The 23,425-nt window shown below is 41.5% G+C and overlaps 1 protein-coding gene across 1 annotated transcript; it reads left to right on the forward strand.

The window, feature by feature from the left end:
• Nucleotides 1-17,876: 17,876 nt before the first annotated feature.
• On the forward strand, nt 17,877-21,034 carry LOC141651662 (uncharacterized). Its single transcript, XM_074459362.1, has 5 exons — nt 17,877-18,125; nt 18,549-18,830; nt 18,924-19,310; nt 19,427-19,559; nt 19,716-21,034. The coding sequence occupies exons 1-5, from the start codon at nt 17,877-17,879 to the stop codon at nt 21,032-21,034; spliced, it is 2,370 nt and encodes a 789-aa protein (XP_074315463.1).
• The last annotated feature ends 2,391 nt before the right edge of the window (nt 21,035-23,425 follow it).

The raw sequence follows: 23,425 nt of genomic DNA on the forward strand, positions 1-23,425 counted from the left end.
TAAGAGACATAATATTGAACTTTGTGATAGCGGGGAAAGACACGACAGCAGCTACATTGTCATGGTTCATATACATGATCTGCAAACATCTACAAGTGCAGGAGAAAGTGGCTGAAGAAATAAGAAAAGTCGTAAGCATGGAAAGTGGCGGTGATTTTGCAGAATTAACCACTAGATTTTTCTCTTCCCGTTATAAAATTTTCCAAGCTCCTCACATACAGGAAATGTTCCAAGCTCCTCACATTCAGGTAAATTTTTCGCAGTATGACTTCTATTTCCTATGAACAAATAAGCCAGCAGTATTTATTTATCAATTCGATATTATTAAAAAGTTAACTGTAATCTACATGAAGACGAGAACCGCAAGTTCCATAGGCTCCTTGGTGTAAGCAATTTTCATCATCTTGATCTACTCATCTACCTTTCTTTTCTCTTCCCGTTATAAAATTTTTTAATGTCCGTAGCAAGTGTTACATAATGTGAAATTCCAAAGAATGTAATATGTGACGAATATCCTTTGTGGAACTTGTTACTCCCTGAATAACTTAACTTTTTATTAGGCTTCAGAGTTTTTATTTCCACTTTTGTATCATGTCTCTTGCTTCTTATAATTTACGGAGTAGAATTATTGATTTTTCTATTCCATGTTTTATGATTAGTCAAAAATTTTAAGCCACCTATCTATAATACGTATTTCGGTTGCTATCAGGTTGTGGTTGCTCAGATTTAATCATGCTATTGGTGCTACTGGAATTGTCAGCATGGAATGCAAGTCAGTTGTCTCAGAATTCGGGGAGCAAATCATGGATATGTTAGTATCGAGGTATATATATATATATATATATATATATATATATATATATATATATATATATATATATATATATATATATATATATATATATATCCCGTAGTAACTCTAGTCTTTACTGTAAATTGTCGAAAATTATCTAGCGACTCTTATCATCTGGTATTATTTTCTCTGTTAATGCTATTGAGGAATGTTATGTAGGCTCGGCCACAAAAGATTTGCTCCCAAATTGGTCTTTGTACTTTTGATGGCAAGCGAGGTGTCGGGTCAATTTTTGTGTTTTACCTTGTTATTCATTGTCAGAGTATATTTAAATGTCGGAATCTAGAAACGGCGGTGCCACAGTCACTGTTCCAATTTTTCTTGAGTTTCTCAATGAGTTTGAGTGAGACATTGTGTTTCTGTACAGTATGGGTATCGAAACTGTGGTTGATTCAAGTGCTGACAAGTTGTCTGGTGGCGTCCATGATGCTATGTGCACTGCTTGTGAAATGACTGTGGTTTGGATGCAGAATCAGGTGAGTGTATTTTGTTTTTTTCGTTAACTTTGTTGTGTTGAACCAGATTCTCTTGGTAATATGCTCAATGGGAGATGAGCAAATCTGAGGCTGCCAAGTAGTCTTGTCTCTTCGGCCTTTTTTTTAAACAATTAGTCAGTTTACATATCGGTTTATATTTTTGTATAGGTTAGTCGTGTAAGTAAATTTAACACATTATGTAGATGAAATTTTTTTGTAATTGGCTTTGGATAACGGATTGATTGTATACAGATATTTTTTGTTGATTATGGAATCATTTTGCATTGTCAAAAAACCTGATGTCCGTTGATCAAATAGACATCGGTTTTCCTAAAAATCCTATGTCCATTGATCAAATAGACATCGGTTTTCCTAAAAATCCGATGTCCACTGATCAAATAGACATCGGTTTTCCTAAAAATCCGATGTGCAAATTTTAATGGACATCGGTTCAAAATCCGATGTCCATTAATCCGCAATGGACATGACCAAACTCTACATCGGTTGTGTATCCGATGTCCATATAGCAAAAAGTCCGATGTCCATCACAAGTTTTGTTGTAGTGTTTCATCAAATAAAACCAAACAAAAATCGAAAAAAAAAAACAAAAACCAAACAAAATAAAACTGTCCTCTACACCGACCCCGACAACAACACCACCGCCTACCACCGTATAACCTTCCAACCACCACACCACACCCTCGTTTACCCACTATCTGCCTACTCATCAACACCGCCACAAGCTACCTGCCGCCGCCGACCATCAAATTTCAGATCTAACAAAAAAAAACACCAACCATTCGATCTACTTTCTTCTTCCTCTTCTTCTTTATTCTTCATCCTCTCGTTGACACCACTACAGCTCCGGCAGCTTCCACAACATCCGGCACCTGTCGTCCTCCTTTTCCTCCTCTCAGATTCGTCCTTACTCCCTCCTTCATCAGACTTCCACCGCCACCACCATACCATCTACTTTTCGGTTTTTTTGTTGGTTTTTTTTTCTATTCAGATCAGAAATGACAGCGCGGTGGTGTTGTTGGGTGTTGTGTCGTTTTTTGCAATTGGTCGAGCATTTGTTAAGATATGGTGGAGTAGATAACACGGAGCGACTGATAAGGCTAAAGTCGTATCACCTCAATCAAAATAATTCCAAACGGACACTAAAAATGTAGATAGTGAAGTCAGGGGTCTAACCACAAGGAAACATGACAAACTGCTTATTATTTATGAGTAGATTCTAGACTATTGGGTCACAAAGTTGATTTATTTGGTTTGTAGTAACTAAACAATTGTAAATTTAGACGATATCAAATATATAAAACAAGTCTTGGGATTCAGGTTCATAATGAATATCAATTAGGGTATTTAGGGTCAATTAACTAACATGGAATGACTATCTAAGGCTATATAACTTGTCGGTACTATATATCCTTTAGATCTGCACTTAGCACGCGGTCGCTATGACTAAGTCGTCCTACCTAATTATTGTAAGCCTTTCTTACCATTAATCCGGTCGGCAATAATACTATTCGAGACAAATGCGATAGTCGATAGTCGATAATTAATCAATTAGATTGATAAATAAATAATAGGCGATAGTCGACTAAGCAGCTAATAAATTCATTAACCCCAATCAATATTCATCGATCCCCTTCAACCCTATATGGATAATTAGATTGATAAATAAATAATAGGCGATAGTCGATCTAAGCAGCTAATAAATTCATTAACCCCAATAAATATTCATCGATCCCCTTCAACCCTAGATGGATAATTAAATACGCATAACAATAGAAAGAACAACGAACATAATCAAAGAAAACATAAGAGTAGAGATTAAAAATACCGAACAATGATTAATAGGAAGATTCAAGATATGAACGATCTTGCAAGCAATAATATAAAAGACTTTTTGAGAGAAAACTAAACTAAACTAGGGATTTAAGAATAATAAAAGCATAAACTAAACTGCGTCAAATTAGATACCCGAGCGAGTATTGACACACTCGATCGAGTGACTTCAACAACTTCAGCTTCTTCGTGTCTTCTTCTCTTCTTGTTTTTGTCTTGCCGACTCCGCGGTGCTCCATTTTACTCTTTTGCTCCACAAATGCATCCAATCTGCATTAAAATACCAAAAGGCGGAAGTATCGACATTTCTAATACAAACGGCATATAATTAACATATTATAACACAAAATCGTCTCAAAAGCAACTAAGGGGAGGCATAAATGTTGTTGGACCATATAGTTTTGTGATATGTTTTGATAATGACAAGTATGCTTTATATTATATAGACTCTTTGCTCGTAATCGTTTGTTAAGTCTATATTAGGTGTAATAAAGATTACAATAATACACGTAATGTTATAGCATCCCTGGCTATAACTTTCGCAATTTGTGAAGCATCATTGAAGTAATGTTATAGCTGCTTGAGCTATAACATTGAAGATTCTTAAAACATCTTTGTGACTACTTAAATCACAAGTATGATGACCACTCAAGCACAAGGCATGATCAAGTCTATAAGAAGCTCAAGATGAAGAGCTTATGATCAAGATGAAGAGATGATACTACTACTGAAGATCTCCAGGAAGATTAGCTAGTATAGGACATCATCTAATGACGATATCTTTGGAAGTGATATTGGGAAGGTAAAGTTATAGCTTTTTCACCTATAACTTTACTTACCAAGCTTAATGTTATAGTATCTTATACTATAACTTTAGGTTGCATTTTGAAAGCACGATTTTAGAATTTTAAAATCAATTTTCGAAGGTTCAAATCATTTATTTATTTTCGAAAATATGTGTGTATATGATGAAGATGAGATACGGGTTTAGTTAAATCGAATAATTTACAACTATCCTATTGGTTAGTAAAACGACTTGTGAGTCGTCATGCTACCTAGGGTTTGCTAAATTATCTAAGCTTAAACCCTAATCTATACTCCTTATTTCATCTAGGGTTTTGATTGAGATGGGCTTATGAGTCGTCCCTCATATCGTTATATCCCTTGTACAAGTAACTTATTAGGTTAAATCTAGAATAGATTGCCATAAGATATTTTAATATCTTAAACAATTATTTAGATTTATCCTATTTACTTAATTGAAATATTTTATAGATTAAATTAAGGAAAGATAAGATTTGTTTCTTAAGAAACACTTCATCACACCTCACGGCACTATTAGGGTTTTCGATCAAAACCCTAATTGTCTTCTCAATTATATATACACATATGCTTCATTGTTTCAAATCAACTTTTCGCAATATTTAAATTCCTTTGCGAACAAATCGAGTCAAAATTATTTATCAAATAATTTATTTGTTTTTGCATTTCGAAATTTTTACGAAAAGTCGTGCTTCAAATTGCTTATAGTTTTCATAAGATTACGTTATTAGACCATTGTACTTAATATTGTTTCTTGCTCGTTCAATTGTGTGAACACTTAGAAGAACAATCAAGTGCTTTCTTATTAACGTAAGTTAGACGAGTTAGAGGATTTAGCGTTACTCAAAATTGAGTTACAACTAGAGTTAGTTGTACGAGTGGGTTAGTAATTTTATAATCCGGAGAAAGGTACTAAAATTATTAATCGAGAATAGTGGGCGTAGGTTTTGACGTGTGAAACTGAACCACTTCAAAATCACCTGTGTCACTTTCTTTTGTTTCTTCCTTTACATTTTACATCGTGTGATTAATTAGTTAAAGTTTAGTCAATAAACTTTATGTAATTAATTGTTCATCCACGTTTATATAGATACTCAGAAAAAGGAGGGCTAAGTTTTTAAACTCTCAATTCACTCCCCCTCTCTCGAGTATTTCGGATCGATAGACTCTCCAAATGTGTATATAATTATGACTCATCAAACTCCCCCAAACCAACTCTTTGCTTGTCCCTAAGCAAAGCACTAACACAATACAAAAGGCAATCGTACAAATGGTGAATGAATAACTCAGAGCTAATGTTGATGCACATACAAATCCCAAGCTACCCATATCTATAACACAGTAATGACTAAGGTGTACCCATAAAACAAATTCAAAGGTACGGGTAAAAGAAGAACGCAGCTAACTCAAGATGTAACATGATACCGTAACTTACCCAAATACCTTTAAATCTTGCAAGACAAATTAGTCGGATTCTCGCGGATTCACTCATGCACTCATAAGGGGTGAGTTATTTGTAAGATAGAAAGAATTAAGACACTCACTTAACTTATGAAACATGCATGCATTCTAATGTGAAAGAAATTTCTCCAACTAATACGCATTAACAATAAAGATAAAAGTACATGTGTGACACCCCCATACTCCAAGTGCCTTACCAGGACCACTTAAGGTATGAGAAAGCCACCATCTCGGTTTCCCGAGGCAATGATACTCAAATAGACACTAACGAAACATACTTAAATGGTAATAACGTTTAAGTGATACAACCAAACTCCAAAACTGTTAAAAGAAGATACAAGGTTCTCAAAACTGTCAACTACTAAACAACAAAAAGGGTTCGACACAGCGGAAGACTTCTACAACAGCAACGTGGTGACTCATCCCAGCTAACCCATGCGCATCGTCTCATACCTGCTCAATAACTGCTCACCATCCCCGAATGGATCACCACAGTTTTTAAAACATTTAAACGGGGTCAGTACTAATTACATAAAAACAACAGCTGATATGAAACCACAATGTAAACAACTCAAACACACAATCCCAATGTCCACAACACCACCCTATCTCCACATCTCTGACTACACACTGAAGTGTGTAACCCTGCCAGAGTACCCATCGCAACAAGTACTCGTCCCCGCCCGTGGGGGACCGCAGCCGTTCCCACCTAAGCCCCGCTCATCTCCATCAAGCGATAAACTCATGTTCATTAATGTGCACATCCCTTATGTGGCGGGTCCACAGAAGGCGAATCAAGGGCGTGAAGCCACTCCCACAAGTGACTCCAGTCAGCCAGGGACGCACCCCGAAGATCACAGACGGTTATACAACGATAATCACATTACACTACCAACAATCACCAAATCAGAATCCAATGCCAATACGATATACAACAACAACATAGTTACCAACAACACTTATGTAATCAATACTGAGTAGGGAAACCCTACCTGGAAAGCAAACACCACAGACGGTCTAGCAGCTAATCAGAATCTTTCTTCAACGAATCCTCCTCCTATAACATGCATACATTCAATTACTACCACAACCATACAAATCACCCAAAACCCCCAATATCACCCACTTAGGGTTTTAAAGAAACTCAACGAAACCCAACATAAATTATACAAGGAACTTACCCTCGACACGACGACCGCAACGATGTAAAGAATAAGTTGATCCGACGAACGTAGCTTAGGGATTTGCCAATGATGCGAGAGAAGCAAAGTACGTAACTTCTAATCGTCACTTGAAAAGTTTATGATGTTGAAAAGTGTTTAAGAAATAATAACAAACCCTTTTATATTAATCTCGCGTCATTAACAAAACCCGTAAAACTCAGCCCGTAAAACTCACTTACTCGATCGAGTAAATGACTTACTCGATCGAGTGCCCTTTACTCAATCGAGTCCCCAACTTACTCGATCGAGTATCCTACAGGCAGTGTACTGTTTTGCGTAAAGAGCTACTTACTCGGCAGAGTAAGCCCCACCCGATAGAGTACCCAAAGACACATAAAACCGTAGTATTACAGTCTTCCCTCCTTAAAAAGAACTTCGTCCCCGAAGTTCAACCCATAAACAAAAACAAAACATACTAACTTCCTCCCGACACAACAACATGACCGTAACTCAAAATAAAACTCATAACAAAACTCCAAACACACTTCCCACAGAACACTCAACCCGACTCAAGACGACTACTAACTGTACTAAACCAACATAAAACATGCAAAAACTCTATGCGACCATCTCCTACCCCCCTAAAAGAAACATGGTTACGTCCCCGTAACCACACATACCTGATAAAAAAAGAGACGGATACCGCTCCCTCATAGCCTCCTCCGCCTCCCAAGTAGCTATAGGGTAATATCCGTATAAAACCCCTTAAAATTAAGGACTATAACGTAATTTATCATGTGATTAATGGTCATAAACGAAAAACAAGAGAAACGATGAAAGAATAAGAATCAACCTCGGGTCCTGTGCTAAACGGCCTAAGAACAGAAATCAACGTAGATTTCCTCCTAATCGTTGCACCCAAGATCGTCTGAGACTATGCCCCTTGTACTAGAAATTGCTCTCTGATTGCCTTGCAATATTGAGAGAGCTTTTGTGAGGTTTTGATGTGAGATCTAGAATTTCAGAGAAAAATACTCCAAAACCCTAATTTTTCTTCAAATGAGAATGATTAGGTCAAAAGGAGAAAAGGACTCTCCTTTTGTTTCACTCGGCCAACCGTGTGCTAAAGAAGGGATTGGGCTTTCCACTTTCTCCTTATTTAACTCGTGGTCCGACTCGTTTTGCTAAATGTATATGACGGGTTTTAATTATAAATCGTCATCCTATATCGGATATTAAAATATCGACTAGTAACATGAATCAGTCGACATATTAATACTTGTCCGACAATGACAATATTGTATAATTAATTAATTCAATATACATTAATTAAATATAACCGTTTATATTCAATTTACGAATTAACCGCTTAATTCACCTTAGCCAGTATTATTTAATCCGTATTAAATAAATATCTCAACATCGCGTTTGACTAATTATTAGTCAATAACTCCGACTAACCGCTTAGTCATATTAGGCATCAACATGACTGTATTTTCATACCGTCACATCTCTCAAACGTATCCTATAGGTGTGACTTTTAGGGACCGTTGATCACCGCCATCAGAATGACAATAACGTCAAACTTATCTAGCAAGCCAACCGTTATTGATAAACGTGGACCAACTGATAATAATACAAAAGTATACCCTTTGATCCTTTTAGAGATTTATATGTCATTGCACTAACTGTGGAGGACACCAGCCCCAACAAGCTCCCACTTGTCCGTACAAGTGTACGTGCAATAACCGATTCTCATATCCATTTAAAATTTCTCGCACTCAATGTAAAACAATTTGCAGATCCGTATCCGCAAGGTCGTATTTTACAATCGATCTGTATCAAGAGTGGTTTCCCCGACTAGAGAGTAACTTAATTGATAAAACGAATCCGCATTCGAGCATGGCCATGCATTTTAGTTACAGCTCCTCGAGTGGCCCTGAGAAATATCGAGTACCTGATAAAGGTGAATATTTCCTTCAACTCGACTCCCGCCGATCTAAGCACAAAGTATGAAATGACCAGAAAAAATCTACTTGGCCCCCTGTTACGGATGACCGTGAGAAAGAAACCAAAGTCACCCAAAATCTGCCTTAATCTCAAGAGACAGTCGATAGTCAAAAGAATCGACTCTTAGGATCACCATGGATGTCCTATCCACGACCTGGCACCGAATGTTATAAAACATTTAGGACTCCACGTCGTTGTCACAATTGTGTCCTACGAGATATCCGTATAACTCGCCTCTGTGATTGGTCAGTCAACCGTTTGACTTATGGCTCGTTGAACCCACCATCAACCAACGTCACAAAATAATTGCCAGAGTTATCAGCTCACTTGGGCAATTAAGGACCATAATATAATGTTTGTTCAGTTCACTTTGTGGTGTTCAAAATTGTCGTACAAATCCACATGAAAAACAAAATATATAAATATCAAAACGATGATGTCGTATAGAGTACACGAGAAAATGAATCTAATCCATAAAAAAGTACTACAACTCAGGAACACGTTTAATTCCCATGGAATTAACATGCCCTTCATGCTTATCTTGTCGTAATGGTTTAGTGAGATGATCTGCTATATTAGCATCTGTAGCAATCTTTTCTATCACTACCTCCTTTTGCTCCACGTAATCTCGGATTAGATGAGCTTTCCGTTGTACATGTCTAGACTTGTTGCTAGACTTAGGCTCCTTAGCCTGGAAGATGGCACCTCTATTGTCGCAATAGATGGTGATCGGGTCATTCGAACTAGGCACTACAGATAGTCCTTGTAAGAATTGACGCATCCATATCGCTTCCTTTGCAGCTTCAGACGCGGCATAGTACTCGGACTCAGTCGTAGAATCTGCTATAACACTTTGTTAAAGAACGCAGGCTCCACATATCAAAGGCTGGTTAACCGAATGTTCAAAGAACAGATAGGAAGAACAATGGAGGTGTATAATGATGACATGGTGGTGAAATCAGAAAAGGCCAAAGATCATATGCGGCATCTGGCAGAAACATTCAGCACCCTCAGAGAATACAAAATGAAGTTAAATCCATCTAAGTGCACCTTTGGAGTATCTTCTGGCAAATTCTTAGGCTATATAGTAACCCAAAAAGGAATAGAGGCCAGCATCGAGCAGATCAAAGTCGTCTTGCACTGGAGTCACCCGAGAAGCCTAAGGATGTTCAAAGACTAGCCGGAAATGTAGCGACCCAGGGTTCATTTCAAGATCTTGAGATAAATGCAGTTTGTTTTACGACGTACTAAGGAAAAGCCGAGGAAGTTTGAATGGACCTCGAGCACGAGCAAGCCTTCGAGAGTGAAGAACTACCTCGTGACCCGCCGTCTTTGTCGAAACCAAAGCCAGGGGAACCACTATTCCTATACCTATTTGTCACAAAGGTGGCGATAAGTCTTTTTCGGTTAGAGAGCAAGAAAAGGAGCGAGAAGCGTATACTACGTGAGCAAGTCTCTGCTGCCAGCGGTGACGGTACACATCCCTTGAAAAATTAGTACTAGCATTGGTAGTAGCATCTCGCAAAGCGCGCCCTATTTTGAGTCCCACATCATATATGTCGTGACCAACTACCCGCTAAAATCTATCATGAGGAAGCTTCGAACTATCGGCGAGAATGTCAAAATGGTCTCAGTACACCTCGGTGGGTACGATATCCGATATGACCCCTAACAAAGAATCAAATCGCAAGCACCGGCCGACTTCGTGTCGGACTTCATTTGACCATCCAGAATCCGGAAGATACGGAGATCCTCACCTTAGAAGGAAGCAATGAGACGAAGTCCGCGGATGCATATTGACGGAGCCTCCAACCAAAGGGGGGCAGGCGTGGGATTAATCCTGCGATCACCACATGGAGACCTGATACCGCAAGCAGTAAGATGTGAATTCAAGGCAACCAACAATGAAACAGAGTACGAGGCCTTGATATTAGGAATGAAGCTAGCTTTGAAGTTAGGGGTCAGGCACCTGCTCATATCCAGTGACTCTCTATTAATAGTCAACCACGTGAATGATGAGTTTATAGCCATAGATTCGAAGATGATTGCATAACTAAAAGTAGCAAAGGAGTTAAAACAGAAATTCGAAACTTGCAAGCTTAAGCAGATCCCCAGAGATCAGAATGTGGAAGCAGACGCCATGGCAACTCTGGGGGCAACATTCAAATCAACAGAACTATCCAGCATTCCAATAGCACACATGCTGGAGCCTTCCATCCAGAAGGCAGATGAAATAGATAAAGGTGAACTGGAGGACCCATAGAACGACAAAGAAGTCCAGGCAGTTACAGAGGAAGGTGAGAACTCCCAGCCAAACAGGCAGACGCCTGACCAAACAGCCGAACAAGTAGGCGACTGGTGCACACCTTATCTAGAATGGCTGCGCCATAACAAGCTACCAGATGACAAGAAGGAAGTGAGAGCTTTTAGAGTGAAGGCCTCCAGATTCATACTTATTGATGATATATTATTCAGAAAATTGCAAGCAGGCCCCTACCTACGGTGCCTGGACAAGGAAGAAGCACAGACTGTGTTACATGCTCTCCACAGTGGCGAATGTGGAAACCATGCATGGGGCAGGAGTCTGGCAAATAAACCCCTCAGACAGGGATACTATTGGCCTACAATGAAGGCATATGCAGCAGAGTACGCACGTAAATGTAACGCCTGCCAGCGCTCAGCACTAATGATCCATCGGCCAACAGAGCCCCTGCACCCTATCATTTCTCCCTGGCCATTTATGGCATGGGGCATGGACATAGTAGGCCCTCTACCACGAGCCACAGGAAACAGAACCTGGATGCTAGCAATGACAGATTACTTCTACAAGTGGATAGAGGCAGAAGCATTCACAGAGGTAAAAGATAAACAGGTCATTTCATTTATAAAACGAAACATCATTTGCAGGTTTGGTATCCCATCAGAAATCATATGTGACAATGGCTCACAATTCATCTCCAACGATACCGAGGGATACTGTGCCAGGTGGAACATCACCTTAAAAAAGTCAAGCACCTAGGACTCAAGTCCAACGGGCAAGTCGAATCCAGCAACAAAATCATTATGGACAATACGAGAAGGAGGTTACGGGAGTTAGGAGGAAAGTGGGCGGATGAATTGCCACTAGTGTTATGGTCGACGTAACGACACCAAATATAGCAACAAAGGTCAAACACCCTTGACTTGGTGTTTGCGCGAAAGCGATCATTCCGTCAGAAGTTCTAGTTCCCACTCACATGTATGAAAATATGACAGGGGAACTGAACAATACAGAGATGATCAGAAGCCTGGACACAATTGACGAGCTGCGAGCAAGCGCAAAAATCCGTCTGGCTGCCTACAAATAGTCTGTGGCCAGGAGTTATAACAAGAATGTGAAAGTTAGGCTCCTGGAGGTAGGAGACCTGGTTCTCCGAGAAGTGTTTCAAAACACCAAGAATTGAAAAGCAGGCAAATTCGCCTACAAGTGGGAAGGACCATACCAGGTAGAAGGAGTTGTTGGCCATGGTGCATACAGACTGATGACTATGGACGGTCAAATCATACAACGCCCATAGAACATACTTCACCTGAAGAGAGATTACTTTTAATAATAAGTAGACTTTAGCTTTCAGAATGATGTACTATGAAAAGCCAAATCACTTTTAAAGTTAAAATAAAAATCCGGTAGTAGGCATACTGCCAATTTCACTTTTATTTCTGGTGTCTATAGCTCTTTTAAAACTTTAAACTACTATTAGGTGGTGTGGTCTGGCAGCGTCCTGGGACCACAATTGCTCTGGTACCCCATGAGATGGCGACAGGTACTTCACATCATTTTAATAGATTTTCTTATTTTCAGGCTTCTCTAAGTACATCACTTTGAATCCTAGTGTCTATGGTACTTTGAAAGGATGTTTAGCAGGACTGTCAACTGCCAACGCGGGGTGACAAGGCACATGGCACTCCAACATGCCTAACCTATTTTCTCCACAAGGAGCACCCTCACCAGGCGGACTGTGGAACATACGAAAGGGAGCCTGGTTGACAGCTGAATACGCTTACCCAGCTACCCCTGATACCACCCCCTGGACGTAGCTCGCACTAATCGCAATTAATCAGGGCCCCAGCATGCATGCACACGAACATGGAACGTAGGGATATCTGCGCTACCAGAATCCTGCAGCGTCCCATTGGTCCTAGAACGACGATAAACTTGCCTAAATTACGCCCCTGCTGGCTTTAAACGTAATGAACACACCTTGCGTCATGAACAAGGTTAAGTAGTCCAAAAAAATGCGGCATACGCCTAAATCAGCCATCCGGCTGACACGGCAGCTAGCTTAGTCTGGATCAGCCTTTTCAGGCTGACCAGGCTGGTCTAAATCAGCCTCCTAGGTTGACACGGCCACTCCTCCTTACTTTGCGGCATATGCCTAAATCAGCCATTAGGCTGACACGGCAGCTAGCTGAGTCAGAACGCCAGCCTTTTCAGGTTGACAGGACTCGCCTAAATCAGTCAAGCAGGCTGACACGGCAAAATTCTTAAAAATAGGGAAAATAAATAACAAGCACACGATATGTAAGCTAAGACCTTGCCAAACTATGACAAGGGGCATTTCAAATATGGCCAAAGTACGGCCCAAAGTTTTACCGCCACCTTGGCGGTGCAACCACATAAAGAGTTTTAAAACTTACAAGTCTGCCATCTCTGGGCCAGACTGTCAAAAAGTTCATCAAAACATAAAAATACTTAATTATCGGTCACATTAATGACCTCCACCTCTGGCATCTCCTCTGCCTGCTGACCTCCCGTTTCAGGTACCGCACCAGCTTGCACATCCTCAGCTGCCATAGCTCCCTGAGCTCCGTCAGCAGCGTCCTGGGACATTCCTGCGTCACCCCCAGTAGCTTGCTCAGCCAGTGCAGGAGAATTCACCTCCTCAACTTCAGGCATCAGCACACTCAGATCAGGTTGGGTGGGGTAGAGCATCTCCAGCTGCTTCTCTTCTTCCTCTATAGCATGCTGGGTGGGAGCCTCCACGAGAGCAGCACGCATCCCGCTGATCTTTCCCCGCTAGGTAGCATAGGCAACAACGTTGGTGGCCAGGGAGATCAGCTCGCTGATCTTCTCATCAGAGCGCTTGAGGGAGTCAGAGAAAGTGTTGCACACCGCTTGAGTATGAGCCAGTTGATCAGCCCCCTCCTTCAGCTTCTTCTTGGTGTTAGCAAGCTCAGTCTTCAGCTCCACCACATGCTCCTTCAGATCAGCCCGCTGCTGCGCTAGATCAGCAATAGTCCCCTTCAGCTCCTGGTTTTTGACGTTGGTAGCACGGCTGGTGGTCTGCACTATGTTGATCATCTTCCTATTATAGAGTGCAGAATGAAGGGTCTGGGACAGGAAAAATCAAAAGTCAGCAAGAAAGTCAAGAGGCAGAATCTAAGCAAAAGCAGACGAACAGACAGGTAGAAAATAAAGAGTATTTACCATGAAGGCATTGTGCACGTCGTTCTCAGCCATCTCCTCTGGGAAGAACTCTGAAAATGTCTCCTTTAGAGGAGGGAAGAGCAGCTGGTCAATCTCCAGCCAGTACGACACCTTGTCCACATTCCCAAAACCCTCTGGGAAATGAGCAGTAATGCCTCCACTGGATGAAGCACGAGGACTGGCAGGAGGAGTAGGCGGGTGACGAGACAACGGGTCGACCTCTAAGGGCTCGGGTGCAGCAGAACTGGAAAATGTAGGAGGAGTCTGGAAGGAAGCAGCAGGAGCACTCCTCTTGGAGGCAGAAGCCACATCAGGGCTGGCGGAAGGTCTCTTCCTTTTGGCGCTTTGGAGGATGATTTCTAATTGGTCAACGTTTGAACCTGCAAGCAGATACAGTCTCAGACGACAAGATGCTTAAAGCATCAGGAAGAACAGCATGCGAATTAAAACGGTTGTGGAAATATTACGGAAGACATCGTGAGCCGGCGAGGAGGATTGGAGGAGGAAGCGGTGAAAAACCAGGAAGGTGTGCGGGAACTTTCTCTCGATTCGAGATCTTTGAGCAGTTTCTTTGCGCAGGGGATCTTGGCACCAATGCGGGTCAGGTCACAGGGGCCTGCACGAAGACGATGAAGTAAGCTAGTAAGCAGCAGGATAGAATAAATCAGGTGACAGGGAAGGTACTTACTCGAAGTTAGAACCCATTTCTCGAAGATGTAATCAGCAGGAGGCTGGATGGAGTCCTTCCTCACGAAGAATAAGTCCTCAAACCATTTCTCATCACGAGATTTTGACACGTGTCTGAAGGGAGCCTCTCCACGGCCCCGGAATGAGAATTGACCCCTGCCCAGGGATCTGATGTTGTACATATGGGCTAGATCGCCCAGAGTGACAGATTTACCAGGATTCTGACCGGCGGCCAGAGAATAGAGAAGAACTCTCCAAATGGCAGCAGAAATTTGTGCCATGGCAAAGTTGTTGGTGAAGATGAAGTCTTGAACGAGTTTAGGAAAAGGAAAACGGAGGCCGTATCTAAATGGGTACAGGTAAAAACTAACCCACCCTGGACGGAGGGCGTCAGCTTTCTGTCCCGGTTCAGGAATGGCTATGTCCACCCCGTCACCAAGACCAAGCAAACTCTTGATCATAGGAATGTCGGCCGGAGTCAAAACGGAATCACAGTCGTGGGGATGTTTAAAAAGTCCCCGAGAAGGAAAAGTAGGGTCGAGATTACGGTCAGAGGGTGTGGAGGATTGTCGAGTTTTGCCCATGGTGGAGAGAGAAAATGGAAATTAAAAGAAGGAAAGAGGGAGAAATACCTGGTGAAAGAGACGGGGAAGAGGAACAGTGAAGCCGGCAAAGAATAAAGAAGAAGGAAGGTTGAGGGTTTAAGAGAGAAGAATATTTTTGAAATGATTTAAGATTAATGAAAGTGGAAGGTGGGGGTTGGAGTTATAAAGAGGAGAGAGGGAGTTGGGTGCGATAAAAGAGGAATAGGGCGGCTGACATGATGGATTGCATGGGAAGGAGTGTAAAAGACGGCTTAGGGTTTTGGCATTTGATTACGTAAATTCCTTGCTCGACACCTTAAAGCGTACTCCACAAGAAATTTGGGGCAAACTGTTTGGGCTAAAAATAGCACAATAAAGAAGGCCCACTTGATAAAATAAAAGGTTATGGGGGGAGTGATAAGGAGGAAGGAAGCCCGCGGTTGGAGAAAGGGGAAACGGGCTAAAGGGAGATCAGGAGCCCATCGTGGAGGGTGTCCGGATTAAGGAAAGAAAAGTTAGGGAGAAGTTAGGGAGATCAGGGAGAATTGGGAAAGGCGGCCAAGTATGGAAAGAGTTCTTATGGAAATTATATTCCCTTTCCATATTCGAAGTAGGACATATCTAGGGTTCTTACCCTATAAATAGCTAAGGAAGCAAATCAAGAAGGACATTCAAGACATCCACATTAAAGACATCCACATTCAATACATCCACATTCAATACATCCACATTCAACACATCTACATACGACACATTCACATTCAGGAACACACCAACACCGCGGCATATTATTATATTCAAATATACATTCGTCCAAGATCTTGCAGGCCTGACGCCTAGGGCCAGCGGGATTAGCTTTGTGCCTCAATTGTAACCATCCACCTATTCAAATAGTGCAATACTTGGCAGGGTACCGTCCCTCCCGCGGTTGTTCCCACATTGGGTTTTCCGCGTCACCAAATCTTACGTGTCAATTTACATTGCGTACTTTATTTCTTTATTTAAGTATCAACGAACGAGCAATCATACAATTAACCAACGAGTAAGACTGCATTGACCCTAATCAATCAACTTGGTAAAAAATACCTAAACACCTACCACTGAGTTAGGAATTGGAATTTAAAAGACCTGGAGAGATGTGGCCAAACCTAAACCGGGGATGGAATTACGCTATTGTGACAAAAGTGCTGATGCTAAGATTGTAGAAATTGAAGAGGAGGATGTCCTAGAGGAAATTAAATTCTGGCAGAATACTCTTATGGGTAATTTTCTGGGTTCAAAACCAAAATTACAACAGGTGGATGAATTTGTGCTCAAACATTGGAAGCATGTTACCAGGCCAATTGTCCAGTATTATAAAAAGGGGTGGTATAGTTTTCGCTTCCTTTCTGAGGGGGATATGAATGAAATCTTAAAAGGGGGGCCATGGACGATGGGTTTATGTTCTCTTATTCTGAAGAAATGGTCTCCATTGTTCTCTAAAGAAATGGATTCAGTTTCAGTTGTTCTGGCTTGGATCCTCTTCCCTGACTTAGACCCATTCATGTGGTCTGAGAAGGTTTTGAGCAAGCTGTCCAGTACTGTGGGAAAGCCATTGTTTGCAGATCTGCCCACAACTTTTAAATCCAAACTAACTTTAGCACGAGTACTGGTAGAGGTTGATGTTGCAGAAGACTTACCTACATCGGTAATCTTGAAATCCCCTTATCATGGTGAAACAACACAGCGTATAATCTATGAGTGGTTGCCATACTACTGTCACTGCTGTAGGAAATTGGGGCACACCAAAGAACGCTGCAAATTCACAAAGATAAACAACAAACTGGATGAATAAAGAGCTGCTGCAAAGGTGACACAGGTGTACAGAAAAGTCCAGAAACCATCTGATACAACCCAACAGACCTCAGTATACTCAGAAAGCCATAAGCTAGGCCACTCTCCTCCTCCATTAGGGAATGAAACTTTGACTGAGATGGTTGGTGCGAGCTCAGAAGGCCAAGGGCTAGGCTCTGCATCCCCAGTCTCAGTAAAGGATCCTTCTCTCAGTGGCAGGGGGCAGGCTCAGAATGCTATGTGCCAGGTCGTAATACTGAGACTGTGGGGGACATCAGATTGGTCTCTACTGCGACTAGGGTTACTGAGATGGCAAGGCCTGAGCAAGAAAGCAACAGTATTCCCTTAGTCAATACTTAGGCTGTTCTGCAGGAACCTGGGGGTCTTAAGGACACAGGACTAGTGGAAGTTAATGGGACAGAGGAACCACCAGATCCAGGTCCACATGATAGTGTCATCCTGGAACATTAGGGGGTTCAATGACCCAATAAAGCAGCAGGAAGTTAGAGGTTATTTGCTTTCCAATAATATAGAGGTGTTAGGACTTCTTGAAACTAGGGTTAAATCAAATAAATTTGTGCTATCTCTAGGATTTTTTCTTCTTACTGCATTCTCAATAATTACTCCCACCATTATAATGGTCGTATCTGGGTTTTCCTAAATACTAGGATGGTTACTCTTATTTCATCTAGGATTCATGAGCAATTGATTCATGTTGAATTGTTTCATCATGTATCAAATAAACATGTTCACATTTCTTTCATATATGGTAGTAATGTTGGTGACCAACGAGAGAGGTTATGGGATGAGCTCAGGGTAATAGCACCTACAGTTACCACTTGGGCTATCATGGGAGACTTCAATATTGTCAGAGATATGGAGGAGAGATTGGGGCCAAACCCTCCTTCCTTATCTGAGGTCTTGGCTTTTAATCAATGTCTATTGGATTGTTCTTTGGAGGATATACAAAGCTTTGGTTGTGAACACACTTGGACGAACAAGAGGGAAGTTAATGCTCGTATTTGGTCAAAACTAGATAGGGTGTTAATCAATCCTCTCTAGTTAGTTAATCACCCCACCACTCAGGTGACAGTACTTCCTTATGGTATTTCACACCACTCCCCTTTGTTGCTAGAAACTCAGGAGACTTATATGATGAAAAGGAGGTTTAGTTATTTAAATTGTTGGGTGGAACAGGAGGGATATGATAGCATCATCCAAACTGCTTGAGACTCACCTGTTAAAGGGAATGCAATGTTCGGGCTATTTTCTAAACTTAAGATTACCAGGATTGCTTTGATAAAGCATCATAAAAATCATTTTACTGGGATTTCTCAGCAGGTTCAAATGGCTCAGCAAGCTCTGAAAGACTGTCTGGTTCAGATTCAGCTGAACCCTTTGGACTCTCATCTTTTGACTCAGGAGAAAACTCTTCTGGAGCAATATCTGAAGTTGAAGGGGATTGAAAGGAGTTCTTTATTGCAGAGGGCTAAGCTTCAGGCTATTCATTATTATGATGCACTTACGAGATATTTTTTCTCCAGAATAGCAGCTAGGAAGCACCAAAGTCTAATTGGAAAAATACGTGATAGACATGGACAGGTTCAGGAAGGGGTTCAGAATGTAAATGAAGATTTTGTGGAGTATTAAAAATGGCTGTTGGGGGAAAGAGTGCCAACTACAGCACTTGATCCTGCCTTTTTGGAAGGCCTTAAGGTTGATGAAACTGATTGGCCTGCTTTATGTAGACCTGTGGAGGAAGGTGAAATCAGGAAGGCTCTCTTTTCTATTGACTCTAATAAGAGTCCTGGTCAGAATGGGTTTTCCTCTCATTTCTTTAAACATTATTGGGAGGTTATTAAGAGGGATTTCTGCTCTGCTATACAGGACTTCTTTAAGAAAGGATCTATGCATAAACAAGCTAACACAACTCTATTGGCATTGATTCCCAAAAAGGCAGTGGTCTCAACAGTCATGGACTATAGGCCAATAGCTTGCTGCTCAGTCATATACAAAACCATCAGTAAAATTTTATGTGAAAGACTCAAGCCTTTGTTGCCTGCAATAGTGGGGAAAGAACAGGGTGCTTTTGTGAAGGACGCAGTTTATATGAAAACATTATGCTTACACAAGCTTTGATCAAGGGTTACAGTCAACAGGGGGTTTCTCCAAGATGTATGATAAAAGTAGATATTAAGAAAGCTTTCGACTCTCTGCAGTGGGAGTTTATTGGCCAAATGCTTAAGGTGTTTAACTATCCACCTCAGTTTCAGAAATGGATACTAGGTTGTCTCACCTCCACTTGGTTCAGTATCAAGATCATTGGAGATGTTACTGGGTTTCTCCAAGGAGGTAGTGGGTTGAGACAAGGGGACCCTCTCTCCCCTTTCATCTTTTTTTATGAGCATGGAGATTTTTCACGGCTTCTAAGAGGAATTCATAAAGAGAATCAGGTATCTTACCATCCAAAATGGTGAAGATTGAGCCTTAACCATCTAATATTTGCAGATGACTTAATGATATTCAGTAGGGGTGATTTACCTTCTGTGACTACTGTAACTCACACTCTGAGTAAGTTTGCCAAATTATCAGGGTTACAGGCTAACCCTGACAAAACCAATATCTACTTGGGTGGAGTTAGGGATCATGTAAAAAAGCTGATCTTGGATGCTACTGGATACATTGAGGGGTCTTTTCCTTTCCGTTATCTTGGAGTACCCTTGAATGCAGGTAAATTAAATAAAGAGATGTTTACTGATCTCCTTGCAAATATACAACAGTCTCTGCATCACTGGTCAGCATACAAACTTTCTTATGCTGGTAAGATTAGTCTTATAAACACTGTCATTTTTGGTCTTGAACAATTTTGGTGTTCTACCTTGCTCATACCAAAAGGGGTCATCAAATTGATCACAAAGTTCTGTAGAAATTTCCTATGGAATTCTGTGGAAGGACATATAAAACTTATATGGAAGAGCTGGATTTCTTGTTGTGCACCTCATCAGGAAGGTGGCTTCCAGATTAAGGAAGTCTTGGCTTGGAATATGAGTGTCATCTATAAATGGATTTGGGAAATAGAGAAGCATTCTGATAACTTGTGGGTAACTTGGAATTATGAATACAACATTAAATCAGGGGATTTTTGGAGACAGGAGATCAAATCTTTCCATTCAGAAAGTTGGAGAAATGTTCTACAGGTACGAGATCAGTTGCTGCAACAGTTTGGTACCCCTGCTGCTGCTCAGCAGGCTTTGCACTCCTGTGTTAAGAAAAGGAAACTGAGAATGGAGTTGATCTATGAGCATTTCAGAGTCAAGTATGAGAAGCTCAGGTGGCCTAAAGCAGTTTGGAGTAGAGCTGTTCTTCCAAAGCACAGTCTCATTACAGTTTTAGCAATGCAAACTACACTGGCTACTATTGATCAGCTAAACATCAGGGGTATCTGCTTGGTGAATAGGTGTGTTCTGTGTAAGCAGGCAACTGAGTCTCATAACCATCTGTTTTTCAGATGTCCTTTCTCCTCGTCCATATGGTCTATCCTTCTCCACTGGATGAGAATACCAGGAAGGACCACAAATCTGAAAAAAGAGCTTAACTGGATTGCAAGTAGGCGAGCAAAAAAACATTGGAAGGCTATGTGGTTCACAGGTTGTGTTACTGCTTTGGTTTACAACATTTGGGAAGAGCGCAACATTCGTATTTTTCAAGATATTGAGCATGATATAGATTATGTGGTAAAGAGAATACAGTATATTATAAGTGCTAGGCTTCTACATGTAATGTCTACATGTAGGCATGTAATGCTTCTAGCAGCTTTTAACGTTTGAATGTCTCCAATAGTTGGTTATACTTTGTAAGATCTGGCCTATTTATTCCCTCTATGGATGAATAAAAGTGGCTTGCCTTTCTTGCAAAAAAAAAAATTAAACCCTTCTTATACAAAACCCAAAACCCGACTCAAATTAAATTACCACAACCATCACGCCTCCCCACCGTGGGCCACCACCCAGCCATGGTGGGTCCGGCCTGCCCAGCCGCCACCTAGGGTCGCCCTACCCCACACCCGCACCAAGCAACAACACTAACACCAACACCAACAAACATAACGACACCAACACCAACACCAACAAACCAGCCGCTACCGTGAGCCACCACTATCACGGTGGTCACGGCTTCGCCGGCTCTCTCTCCTACCGCCAACAGCCCGGACCCAGACCCTCTTCCGCATACCGTACATCAGCATCAACAATAACCATACTCTCAACCCCGACATCCCTTTTCCCCTCCATTTCCGCCACCTATAGCCGCCCTAACCACCACCACTGACCACCATCGCCACCCTCACTCAACCCATGACAAAAGCCACCCAACACCACCCTAGGTTAGCCACGGTTTGTGGGTCAAAACCTCAGCCCTAAACCGTCACACAAACTCAACTATAATTCTAGATCTACTCGGTCAAACTCGAGATTTGGTGGTCAACGGCGGTTGTCCGGTCAGTCACGGTGGTCACATAGTGGGTCTAAGTCGCGGGTGAAACAATGGTATAAAAATAATAATATAAAGGCTAGTATAAGATGGTTACCTTACGATCTCAAGGCGGAGGGACAAAATCTTCTCCTTCTCTTTTCTTTTCCTCTTTTCTCTCTTTTTCTCTCTAGGATTCTCTGTAACACCCCCATACTCAAAGTGCCTTACCAGGACCACTCAAGGCATGAAAGTGCTACCATCTCGGTTACCCGAGGCAATGATAATCAAATGACAATGAAGAAACATAATTTAAATAACAAAATAGTTTAAAGTGATTACATGATCAAAACCAAAACCAAAACTAAAACTGAAATACAAGATTCTCAGACGGTCTACTGCTAAAACTATCAAAGCTATAAAACATCGTCTGACACAGCGGAAGACTTCTAACTGCCACGTGATGACTCATCCCAGCTATCCCATACGCGTCATATCATACCGCTCAATAATCGCTCACCACCCCGAATGGATCACCACGAGTTTTTAAAATATTAAACGGGTCAAGATACTAATCACACAATTTATATAACCAACAAGATAAACAACAACACAGCTCAAACAGTCACACACAATCACCCACTCCAATCAATCTCCGTCACCGACTGTCCACTGGACCAGCCCTGCCAGTGGGGGACCGCAGCCGTACCCACCAAATCCCCGCTCATCATACCGAGCGATAACCCTGTCCCGTTAATGTGCACATCCCCTCCCGTGGCGGGTTCCACGGAGGGTGAAACTAGGGCGTGAAGCCACTCCCACAAGTGACGCCAGTCAGCCGAGAATGCATCTCGAGAACCAGAGACAAACAATCACAACCATTAAACAACAATCACAACCAACAACCGTCACAATACGAATACGATAACATTCAACAATCACAAACACCAACAATGCATCATGTGACTAATACTGAGTAGGGAAACCCTACCTGGAACAGCAACACAATCAGACGGTCTCAACAGCTGTATCAAAATTCCTCTTCTACGAATCCTCCTCCTAACATATAATCACATAATTACTAACAATCACCAAAACTAACACAAATCCCCAATTCCCAAAAATTAGGGTTTAAACAAAGTTAACTAAATACTATAAAATTGGTATCTAGATCTTACCCTTGACGCAAGGAACACTATGATGCAAAGAACAAGATGATCCGACACTCCTAGCCTTGGGGATTTGTCAACAACGCGACGAGAGAGAACTACGTAACTCCTTTTTCTTTTGAAAGGTTTAGAAAGGTTAAAAATGATGAAATAAACTGACGAAAACCTTTTATATCAAACTCGCGTTATTAGAAAAACCCGTCAAAACAACCCCGTAAAACACACTTACTCGATCGAGTAACTAACGTACTCGATCGAGTGCCGCTTACTCGATCGAGTACCAAGGCTACTCGATCGAGTACCCAACAGGTCAGAAACTATTTTAAAACGCAAAACACACTTACTCGACAGAGTAAGGCCCACTCGATAGAGTACTCGGAGACTCATAAAACCGTAGTATTACATTCTCTCTAATTTTTGTGGTGGGAAATGAAATGGAATGGGATAGGATAAGGTAAATGAGGATAAGGGAGTATATGTATATGGTGGCAGTATAAAAAGTGGGGGGGGGGGGGTGCATTCCACATAACCTCTAAATTAGCATCTCTAAGTCCTCCGTCAACTTCGAATGGGTCAACTACA

This window comes from Silene latifolia, chromosome 4 (assembly GCF_048544455.1).
Source record: "Silene latifolia isolate original U9 population chromosome 4, ASM4854445v1, whole genome shotgun sequence".
Classification (NCBI taxonomy): Eukaryota; Viridiplantae; Streptophyta; class Magnoliopsida; order Caryophyllales; family Caryophyllaceae; genus Silene; species Silene latifolia.

Excerpts from the sequence above, each read along its gene's own strand:
- LOC141651662 (XM_074459362.1), top strand. The coding sequence starts at position 17,877 with ATGGTTACTCTTATTTCATCTAGGATTCATGAGCAATTGATTCATGTT. Across the intron at positions 18,126-18,548 it reads ACCCTCCTTCCTTATCTGAG|GTTCAAATGGCTCAGCAAGC; the intron begins GTCTTGGCTTTT and ends ATTTCTCAGCAG. Across the intron at positions 18,831-18,923 it reads TTCAGGAAGGGGTTCAGAAT|GTTGATGAAACTGATTGGCC; the intron begins GTAAATGAAGAT and ends GAAGGCCTTAAG.